Raw genomic sequence first — 12,004 nt, 5'->3', positions numbered from 1 at the left:
AGGTCACTGGTTCAGGACCTAGGGCCTCATTTATGAAAGCCTTGCGCCACCGGTGCGTCACTTTTTCCCATGTTAAAAGTGACGTACCGGCGGCGCAAGGCCTTCATAAATAAGGCCCCTAGCCGGATGGTGTCACAGTTCATAGATTATTGTAAAGGACAGGGGTCCCAGCTTCACCCTCAGCTGGTACTTACTCCGCAGTTGTGAAGCAGCAGTATGTCAGCACCATGATTGTTTGAGAGTCTCTTATATTTCATACTCCTAAACTGAAACATTTTGTTTTGTATATTGAATTACTTTTAGTTGCCACCTGAGGCTTCTGTTCTACCTTCTATTCAGACCACGATACTACCCGGAGCAGTTTCTTCACCAGTGGGATGTGGGTTAGGTCTGGAGTGTAAGCCTCCGGGAACACACAGTGTTCATCTTGTAGTATAATCTCTTATTATCAAAGAATTTCACAAATTTCTCTGGTTATTGTTAACAATAATTGCAAAAGTATTCCATTGCTCTTGCTTTTTGTCGAGGGTATGGTGAGGATCCAGCAAGAGAAATTCTAATAAATACTCCACACCAATATACTATACACCACTTTACTCAAAACCAATGCACTTTACGTCAATCAACGCTACTCTGCACAATTCAGCTCTATGGCAATGCATTCTACAGTACAATGCACCACTGCACTCTTCGCCACTTCACTTTACACCACATCAGTCTAGACCACTCTGCTCTGCACCACTCCACTCAATGCCACTACACTTTATGCCTATTGACTCTGTAAGACTGCACTCTATTCTGCTGCACACTACGACAATGTACTATACCCTGTATCACTCCACTCTACTCCAGTGCACTCTATGCCAATCCACTCTACACCATTCGAATCTACTCTCCACCACTGCACTCTATCACACACCACTCCACTCTACACTACACTACTTCACTCTACTCTGAAACAATCTAGACTGCACCACTCCACTCTACGCCACTGCAATCTACACTCCACCCCTCCTCTCTGCGCCAAATGCTCTACGTTACTCGACTCTACTCTGCACCACTCTATTTCATGCCACAGCACTATCTTCTAACCATTGCACTATATGCCACTGTGTTCCACACCAATGTACTGTACACCACTTTACTCAAAACCAATGCACTTTAAGCCAATATACTTTACTCTGCAACACTCGACTCTATGCCACTGCACTCTATACCACTCTACACCATTGCACTCTACGTCACTGCACTGTATGCCACTCTATTCTACCTGGCACCACTCAAGACACTGCACTCTCTGCCACTGAACTCTATGCCTCACTAGTCTACGCCACAGCAGTCTATCTCACTGCACTCTACTCTGCACCTCTCTACTTCACTCTATGCCAATGCACTCTACTCCAGTGTACTCTACACCAGTCTACTCTGCACCACTCTACACAACTGCACTCAATGCCAATTAACTCTACACCACACCATTGCACTCAATGACACGTTAATCTGCACCACTGCACTCTATGCCACTGCACTCTACACTGCACCACTAAACTCTATGTCACTCTACTGCACTCTACGCACATGCATTCCATACCACTATACTCTATGCTACTGTACTCTGCATCATTCCACTCACTCTTATCCACTGTGCTGCACTGCACTCGATCACACTGCACTCTATCTGAAACACTCTACTACACCCTATGCCAATGCACTCTACATCAATCTACTCTGCTCCACTGCACTCTACGCCACTAGACTCTACTCTAAAACACTCTACTCTATGCCACTGGACTCTATTCCACTCTACACCTTTGTAATCTACGTCACTGCACTCTAAGCAACTATATTTTACTCTGCACCACTGAATTCTATGCCACTGCTCTCTACTCCACTCAAGTCTGCACCACTCAAGACCACTGCACTCTATCACACTCTACTTTGCACACTGCATCTCAGCCACTGAACTTTGCACCACTCTACTCTGCACCACTGCACTCTATTCCACTGCACTTTAATCTGCACCACTATATTGCACTCTATGCCACTGCATTCTACCCTAGTATACTTTACACCACTCTACTCTGCACCACTCTACTTAACTCTACAGCAGTGCAGTCTATGCGACTCTGCTCTATGCCACTCTACTCTGCCCCTCTGAACTCTACCCTGCACCCTTCCACGTTACCCTGCATAACAACACTCTGCCACTTCACTCTACTCTAAAACAGTCTACTCTGTGCCACTGCATTCTACGCCACTCTACTCCACCCTGGGTCACTCCACTTTGCACCACTGCACTCTACACTGTGGCACTCCACTCTACACCACTCTATGCTACTGCACTTTATGTTACTCTATGTCACTGCACTCATATATTCCTCTATGCCAATATGGTCTATACCACTTTACTTAAAAACAATGCACTCTTTGCCATTGTCCTTAATCTACTCTGTACTTGACACAACTTCCCTCTGGGCCACTCTACTACATTCTACGACTCTTCACTCTATGATACTCAACTCTATGATGCTGTACTCCATTAAACTCTACTCTATGCCACTTCACAACTCTCTACTACACTCGATGCCACTCTATGACAGTACTCTACTCTATAATGCTCTATGCAACTCCCTCTACACCACTCCATGCCATTTTAGTCCACTCTATTCTATGACACACTACTCCATTTTATGCCACACTACTCTATGACACTCTGTCACTCCATTCTACGAAACTCGAAGCTGCTCTTCAACACTCTTCTTCACTATACTCGGCCATTACACTCGTCTACACTACTCCACTCTGTGCCACTCCACTCTACAACAATCTACTCCGCTTTATGCCACTCTACTCCACAACACTCTCACTCTATGCAACACCACTCTGTTCTATGCAACTCCACTATACAACACTCTGACATGACACTCTGCGCCACTCACCTCCACAATACTCTACTCCACTCTGTACCCTTCCCCTCTACGATACTCTACTCCACTCTACACCCCTCAATTCTACGATACTCTACTCCCTCCACGACACTATGGCATTCCACGCCATTCAACTCTACTCTATGCCACTCCAAATCACAGTACTCCCATCCACACTACTCCATAACACTCCACTGTACTCTACGATACTCCACTTTATGACACTTCACTCCACACCACTCTCCTTTATGCCACTAACTTTGTGCCATGCTGAACAGCACCCACGCTTATGTACAACATGGCTAAAACATACTGGCAAAGCCAATAGCTCTTTCAAAGGCGAGACCCATTGGCTTTCCAATGCTTGTTTGTTATTGAGAACAGAATTGTCGACTTCATGAAGATACGTTTTTTTAAGTGCTGTATTTTCATCTGAAGGGAGGCTTGTACTCCTGAGTAAGTGTATTCTTGGAGGTCTGAATGAGTAGAAGAATAAAGGCGGTTTGCTGAATGATTTTACAATGTACACATGTATGTGTGTGTTTGTGTGTGTGTGTGTGTGTGTGGGTGTGAGAAAGTATGTGTGCCAGGAGAGGTGTGTGCATTGTAGTAGCTGGTGTAGGGTACTTTTTAAGATGTGTTCGGGTGACGTGGCTGAGGCATGTCAAAGACCTTATGTACTTTGGCAATCCTGCCTCAAACAGTTCTTAAGTGCCCTGCTTGGACACCTGAGGCTTTGACAAAACACGGCGCAAAAAACGTTAAGTGTGCGTTGAAATAAGTGGGGACACAGCTTCCACTGGTGCAGCAGGTGCAATGACACCGGGACCCAGAGACCTGTGGGGCTCACTGAATCCTGATTATTGCTGTATTTCACAGTTCAACCAGAGGGCCGGGAGGCCATTTCCTTCCTTGCACAGGGAAACATTACCCACTGACTGCACCATTGAAATTAAGGATACGGGGTGACACAGTGACGCTACATTCAAAGAAAAATAAGGAATATATTAATCTCAGTTAAAAAGTTTAAATTGCCATCTGTTAACGTGCCCGTTAATTGGTTACATATGCTCAGAGTGCTCGCATTTCTGGCGCTCTTGTGCGCAACTTGCACTCAGAAATCAAAACATTTGCGCCATCTCAAGCACATATCAGATGGAAGGTCGATGCCCTCTTTAAGATTTGTGCATCTTATTATATCGTGACTATTTTGAGTTCTGAGCCAGTGCAGCCAAAATATGGTGCTTAAAACTGGCTCATTCTAAAAGTGAAGCTTTTCAACGAGCTCTGGCGGGGGCTCAGTTCCCAAAGCATGTGATGTGTTCTGGGTGGATGTGATGTGTGATAGGGTGTTAAGAGGGTGTTTATGTAAATTAATGCTGTTTAAAGTTAGAGGTGTCTTGGTGTGTATTGTGTAGTGGTGAGAAAAGTTCATGTGGGGAATTTCATTGTGTGGTTGATGTTCTGTGAGGTGGACAGACGTACAGTGCTGCAATAAATGCACCGAGGAGGGTTTATGCAAGCACATGGGCAGGAATTATGCACAGTGTAGTAGCCTCACCCAGGCTTTAAATGGAATGAAAAAACTGGGAGGTCTCTCAAAGGGGCATGGCCGATATAATTAAGGGTGTGGCTTAAAACATTTATGCTAAAAATATGTGCTCAGCATAATGTGCCGCCCCCCGACTGGTATTTTGTTGCTTCTGTTATTGCATCCACATATATAATATAACAGGTAATATTACACCTACAACAACCCAGGACTATTGGCTTTGTCAAAGGTTGTTAGTTGCATAAGATAAATATACTACAGGCAGACATACAACTATGGCTTTGTTGTATATAATATTGAAAATGATATAGGGGCATATTTACAAGGGCCCTATCTCTGCTTTTTTGGCTTGAAAAGCTAACAGGGCGATAAATTCCAGCGATAGACGGCGATAAATACAAAAGCGCTAAGTGCGCTTTGCGTTATTTATCAATGTCTGTTGCTGATTTGCCCCTTAGTTCTTGTGCGGGAAGTTGTGGCGTAATGGCTAGAGCTGCCGACTTTGGAGCTGAGGAAGCAGATTTGAGCCTCAGCGTTGGCCCAACCTCCTGTGTTTCCGGGTAAATCACTAAATCGCCCGTGCCTACCAAAAAATAAATGAATATGTCCTTGTTGGTGCTCATGTACATCACTTGGAGTTTTGCAATATGGAACTGCAAAAAAATAAAAGTTACACCAAAAACAGTAAACTGCTGCCTGCAGACTTAAGATTTGTTTCCATCCTGAGAGTGAGGATGAAAATGGAGAGCCCGATAGGGATCTGTCTCGGCACCTGCTTTTAAGAACTGCCCGTGCTGAGCACCGGCAGGACCCGGCCCACTTAAAGCCCTGAGCTACACTATGGTTTGAGAAGGTGTGTAGTGGGATGCCAGCACAACGGTGTAAGGAAACAGTGAGTGTGTGCAATGAGGTAGATTTACGGTGTGCGTCATGGGGGTGCAGTCTAGTAGGTGTGCATTAACTGAGCACATGCGCAGTGGAGTGGGTTAGTGTGCAATGCTGTGCAAAGTGCAGGTGAGCAGAACTGTAGGTGTGACGTGGAATACGGAGTACATAAGCTCAGTGTGGTAAATGCAGGTTACTTTCCTGCGCTGGGTGCTGCTGGATCACGTCCCAGCATGCACTGGCCCCGGGGGCAGACGTAGTGCCTTGGTCCAGGACATGAAATCAGGTGCCCTGCATAAGGCGGGCTGCCTCCCCTCCTCATCTCTGCTCTTCTTGCCTATTTGTTTGCTCGACAAACACCTGCTGCGAGTCATAAGCTCCTGCATTCAACCTGTTTTCCCTGCCAGCCCAACCCACTTTCCTCCGAGATGCAAACCTAGCCCTTGCTGGTAGAAGCAGCGCCCAGGTTTGAGCAGCCGCCGCCCCAGCCAAACACGGCGCCGGGAGGAGAAAGTCACCTTTCCGAAGCGCCCCGCCGCTGGAGCGAGTCAGCAGGTCCCCTCATAGCGGCCCGAGCTGGTCCCCTTGGACCTGTCAATCATTAACCACGTCCTTCGCATTCCTGGGCACCGGCTCGAGACAACATCATGATAACCTTGTCCTGGGAGACGGCGGCCCAGTGCTTGGACATGCCTTTGGCAGGGAAGTTGGCACTCTCTGCCGCTGCCACTGCGTTGCTGCTGGCACTGGTATTCCGCTTCTTTAAGTCCCGGGAGGCTGGCAAGACTGAGCCGAGCGGGCCAGCGCGAGGCGGCAGGAGTGGCACCATCGCTGGCACCTCCAGTGATGAGAAGAAAAACAGCACCCAAACTGAGCTTTCAAGGGATGGCTCGAGTCAAGATGGCGGACTGAGGTTTCGGCATACAATCCATAAGGACCTGTCCCTGAGTGACGCGTTGGATGACGAGCCTGGCGGGTGTTCTGATGGAGCCATCACCACAGAGACACGCAGAGCCAACAATAAAAGCCACCAGAGAGATGGATGTCTCGCTGGCGAGGCGAGAGGCCTGGAAATCACCCTCACAGCCTTGCAACTGCAGAGTTGCCAAGAGTTGATGGTTGATGGAAAGACAGGAGTGACTCGTGCTTCCCCAAGCGCTGAATTTATTGAAACATCTGTTGTCGCTGGAGGACCAGAGAACAGGCACGCGACAAGTGACCCAGTGCTCACCGATAGGGCTAGCGGCCCTACCAGAAATCCGGCTGAGACCCCTGAGGAGCACATTCTGCATTCAGACGGTCAGACATCCCAGGCTTCTTCCCTGAGACCACTCAGCATGCGCCTCCAGGCAGAGGTCACAGATCTTAGATCCCACGAGGATGAGGACTGCAGAGACGGGATGGAAGGGGCAGAAATAAACAGGAATCAGGTCCTCACCAAAGAGGCTGGCTCCATTTCTGAGGGTGGTCGTACAACGAAAGCTAGCTCTGGCATGGGCCTCCTCGTCAACCAAAGCAATGCAGGAGGCAACGGGGTCTACTCCTTTTCCTCCATTGCTGAAATCCAAGTTGAGGAGGGTTATGTCAAAGGTAACATTGCCGAGGATGGCCAATGTCTTGAGAAGTCCCTGCCTGGCTCGTTGAAAGGCAAGGTCTATCACTATTTTGTGGAGTCCACCTCTGAATCTGTGTCTAGAGGGAAGTCCTGCACAACTGAGCCTGGTGGTAAGCGCTCATCCTTCCTTCACCACAAGGTGCACAAAAAGCATTCCAACTCTCTAAGTGAAGCCCACCAGCACCCGAGCCCAGAAATGCCGGGTTTTAAAGAACATGAAACAAAAACCTGTTCCAGCGAGATATCATCTAGTGTTGACCACAACTGGAGCCTGCAATCTGTCAGGCCCAGTGAGTTTCAAGAAAAGCTTTCTTCGCGTGATCCACAGAAAGATTTGGGTCCTCAAGAAGACTCCACCAAGGCAGACATCATGAAGCAACTCACAGAAAGCAAAGAGCAGGGGTTGAAATCAGATGTTAAGTCCAACCCAGTGCCCATCAACAGAACAGACACAACTCCTCAGTCACTTGATGGCCACAGTCCAGGCGCCACAGGTGAAATGCAGCAACCACTGGATCCGTCCCAGGCTAAGACAACCCCTACATTCAGCGCTGACTGCCCTACTGATCTCACCTTCTTTCAGGGGCTATTGAACTCGCAGTCAAACAGGAACAGTTGTCTGGATCTGAGGAACTGTTATGCGGCTCTGAAGGTGGCTAAGGAACACCAGCTCGTTGATCTCAGGGAAGCAGCCTACAGATTCATGAGTGACAATTACCTCCAGGTTCTGCAGAGCCCAGCCATCTATGGGCACCTCAACCCAGTGGAAAGGGAACTTATTTTGGATCGACGGATGAGTGGAAGGAAGTTCATAACTGTGGCTGATGTAGACACACAAACATATGCTCTTCCATCGTCCCGGAGTTCCAGCAGGCTTTGTTACTATGATGACAAGAGTAAATCTTGGCACACAATATCCTGCCTCCCTCCGGAGGCAGTCAATAGTGGCTGTGCTGTTGGCACCATGTTCAATTACCTCTTCGTGGTCGCTGGCTGTGAAGGTTTGGGGAGGCAGAAGAAGCCCTCCAAAAGCGTCTTCTGCTACAACCCACTAACGGGCATATGGAAGGAGGTTAGCCCACTGAACCAGGCGCGACCACACTGCAAGCTTGTGGAGCTGCAGGGATACCTCTACGCCATTGGAGGAGAGTGCCAGCATACTGTTGAGCAATATGACCCCCGCCGAGACCGCTGGAACTTTGCCACACCCTTGCCCAATGACACCTTTGCCATTGCTCATATGGCCACGGTTTGTGAGGACAAGATCTATGTGACCGGTGGCACCCTGAGATACATGCTGCTGAGCTACGACCCCAAGGACAAGGTTTGGAAGAGTAGCCTCATAAGTGGCAGCCGGGATCGCACCACCGAGATGGTGGCTGTGGGCAGCTTCCTCTACCGCTTTGACTTGAATCGAAGCATGGGCATCAGTGTACATCGTTGCAATGTCCGGGCCAGGCTCTGGTATGAGTGTGCCACACGTCGCATGCCCTACCCAGCCTCCTTTCAATGTGCCGTCATAGGTAGCTACATCCATTGTCTGAGCCGCCAGTTCCACCTCCGCTTTCTAGCACACGACGTCTCGCCTCAGTTCCTGGACGTGGACCTTGAGGGGTTGCCATCGCCACGCGGTGGACTCTATCCATTTGTTCTCATGCTGCCCAAAGAAGAGTGTGGGCGAACAGAAGTTTAGTAGTGGAAGGGCATCTTTTGTGACTGTCCAGTAAAGTGCACTGAGGGCAGTCAGTAGCCTTAGTTACCCAAAGTAAGTTTCTTTATCACAGGTCTGTATGACTGGGTCAGTCGTAAAAGTGACTGGCTGCACCCCCCAACACCCCACCCCGCCACAGCCATTCCCTTAACTTAGTCTGTGAAGCAATATCCCAAATCCCCATAAAGGCCTGTAAAACTCAACTTGATTGCCCCGCGCGCATCCCTCTGCAGACACAATAGCAATAACTTTTGTTTTCTGTAACATTTACTAACATTGATTTTGCAGTTTCATTGTACTGTAAATTACCAGTGTTTCTATCAACCAACTCAATGGTACTCCTTTTATCGATCTTGGAAACAGTGGCTTCCGGGTTTCACACAGATCGTATTACCCTCATGAGCCACCTTAACTCAGAGCTATCGAATCTCACTGGTAAGTGTATAATCCATCTGTGGCTTCCACATGACTTCCCATTATTGCAAAGATGTTCTGTAGACCTGTGTCATTTACTCTTGGGTGAAGTCTGAATAAGATTTCCAAAAAGTGTTGTTTCAATGCTTTTTTTGCACATCGTTGCTTTTAGAAAAAGCTGCACAATTCCGACAACAGTAACACAAAGACCAACTGGACAGTAAAGCCAAATGATTTTTTTCTGCTGAAAAAAAAACGATTTTGCACATTTCTGTGCAGAAAATATTTCAATGCTTTATATTGTTGTGTGCAAAAACAAAATTGACAATTATATACACAATAAAAAAAGCTGTGCTGCAGGCCAACATTTCAACAGCACGGACATCGTTATAATAATTATGAGATCATGCTTGTCTTGGTCCAGATTTTACCAGTCAAATCTTCTATATTTGATGAGACTATCTTATCTTTTCCGAGACACGTTTCAGATTAATCTAAGATAATCTATTAAAAAATACTATACAAAAATCATTGCATCATGCTAAATAAACTTATCTTAGGTTATAGGGTAGGTGTTAGTTTATGTTTTAGTTAGGTTATACGTTTGTGAATGAAACTGTAAATTGTATTTCTTATAATGCTTTCTACCGCAAACGTGTTAAAGCGCTTTGTGGCTCTGGAGTAGCGCGCTACTCTAGAACCCACTGTTAGAGACAAATAGGAAACAGATTGGTAATCTGTGCTTCCATTTTCTAGTAGAATTAGTTGTGTTTAGGTTGTTAATTATGCTCTTGAGAATGTACTCTAGTGTTCTGAACAGGGGTGCAGTAATGGAAGTTGATTAATAAAGGGAAGATGTGAGATGTTATTGGGAGCGATGGACATGTGTGTCTGTTCTTGAGATACTGAATGGGAAGAGGAAAGAGTCTTGAAAGCATGCCTAGGGGTCCATAATAAATGCAGCGGTTTGGGATGAGTTAGAGAGAGGAGGTGGACTTTTTTTAATGATTTTATAAATATATATATATTTTAAAAACTAAAAATTAATATATAAATGTATATAGACATACACACATATATAAATATATACATGCCATCTATATAAATATAGACATATATACAAACACAGTTTGGTATTGCTGATTATGCTGGCTATCATTCTTATGTTATTGTTGCAATGTATTTGGGACACGCTCTCCAGCATGGATAATTCTACTGCCATTTAAGAATGCCAATTGAAAACAAATATAGCTGTGCCAGGGTTTGGGAGATCAGCGTAAGGTGAAACAGACTGTCTTTCACAGAACAATTGTTTATCCCTCTGGTAGCTGAAGCTGAAAAAAGCTGAACTGCACTTCTGCTGAATGCGGTCTCTGAGAAAAACAAACCAATTTGAGAATCGTTGTCACTAAACTGTTTCCTCGAAGTTTACAAGATAAATGGCTTTGAACAATTCTTAGAAGAAACAAAATTACTGAGTCCCTTTTATGTCGATATTGCATATTCCAAGATTGAAGATTGTTTTCTTCGGGGGTGGGGGAGTCATGAATGTCTTACTCCTCAAATATTGCGCTTTCAGGAAGACACCTAGGCCCCCCCTTGTGATTTTTCTTATCTTCTTTTATTCATCATTCTCCTTCTTCCTTTTTAGTTGTTCTCCCTTCTCTTCCTCCTGCCTTCTTTGTTTTTCCTTGTTTTTTTAAAGTCTCCTTTCCCTCTTTACAAAATCTCTATTATCCCTACCCGTCATTTTCCTTTGCTAATTTTTCGTCCCACCTGCATAACTTATTTTCTTCCTTCTACCCTGGCCTACCCACTTCTCCTTTTCCTTACCTGCGTGCTGTTTTGTTGTTGTCCGCCATTTGTGCTCTCGCTTTTTTGGGGGTAAAAGCTGCATTAGAAATAGATAAGGGACTACTGCCACCCAAAGCTATGTAAAATCTCTTCTTTTCATTGGACTTATTGGACGTATTAGAGTAAATAAAAAACATTTTTGGGCCCAGGATTCGATACCCAGCCTATAATGTTTCACTCATGTTTTTTCATTTTTATGGATGGAATTTCTCATAAAACGTTTTTCGGTGTTTTGGATTCTCATATCTTGTATTCTCATAATTGGTTTTCTATTAAACCACAAACTACAACACTTACCAGAATCCATCATGGTTGTGAGTTTGAATCTAAAGGTCTGAGAGAGCGCAAACTGATTTAAATATATGAGTACATCACACTTACCTATATATAGTAAGCACAAGTCATGATGAGAAATGCCATGAGTGCTAATAGTATCTGAAATTATATTCTAAATGTATAGCTAATATAGAGATTTAAGTAGAAGTGGAACTAATACAGAAATGTGTGACATTATATGATTTTATTAGATGTGATTATTTTGAATCCATGTCGTGAAGCTGCTAAAACATAAGGTGGTATGTGGTTAAGAGCAGAACGTGGTAGGCCTCAGGGCCAGAGCTGGAGGGAAAGGGAAGGTGGTTCTTTTCACGACACAGATTGTTTAACGTTTTTGGTCATTGCATTAATGGGCCATGATTTATAGTGATGTTTTCTAAATAAAAGAATAAGAGTTTTAACATGCTTTAATTAAATGAAGAAGTTGAATGCTATAATCATAATGAGAAATATTGTAGGCCTGAAATGTTTTAGCATTGATTTACACGTACATGTCTGGGCTGAGAAATGTTGCAAGCCTTTTTAGAAGTCTATGAGAGTTGGGTTCTTGGCGGCAGATATCTGTCTGCAACAGGAAAGGGGGGGATCCAATTATAAGTGAATGAATAGAGGTCTGTTCAGTAGACGGCCCAGACATGGAGGAGGGTTTTGGAATGTTTAAGGGGTATCAGCGGGCCGGAGAAGAGTCTGAGAAGCAAGGTCAACTCTAA

The 12,004-nt window shown here is 45.4% G+C and overlaps 1 protein-coding gene across 1 annotated transcript; it reads left to right on the top strand.

Annotated features, from left to right (window-relative positions):
• Window positions 1–5,877: 5,877 nt before the first annotated feature.
• KLHDC7A (kelch domain containing 7A) lies at window positions 5,878–11,179 on the top strand. Its single transcript, XM_078643334.1, has one exon. It carries the CDS (start codon window positions 6,012–6,014, stop codon window positions 8,670–8,672), a length of 2,661 nt encoding a protein of 886 aa, XP_078499460.1. The 5' UTR covers window positions 5,878–6,011; the 3' UTR covers window positions 8,673–11,179.
• The last annotated feature ends 825 nt before the right edge of the window (window positions 11,180–12,004 follow it).

The sequence above is a fragment of the Lissotriton helveticus genome, chromosome 5_1 (assembly GCF_964261635.1).
Source record: "Lissotriton helveticus chromosome 5_1, aLisHel1.1, whole genome shotgun sequence".
In the NCBI taxonomy this organism is placed as follows: Eukaryota; Metazoa; Chordata; class Amphibia; order Caudata; family Salamandridae; genus Lissotriton; species Lissotriton helveticus.
This window is presented reverse-complemented; position numbering and strand designations above follow the sequence as displayed.

What these genes read in the sequence shown, in the direction of transcription:
- KLHDC7A (XM_078643334.1), top strand. Translation starts at nt 6,012, where the DNA reads ATGATAACCTTGTCCTGGGAGACGGCGGCCCAGTGCTTGGACATGCCT.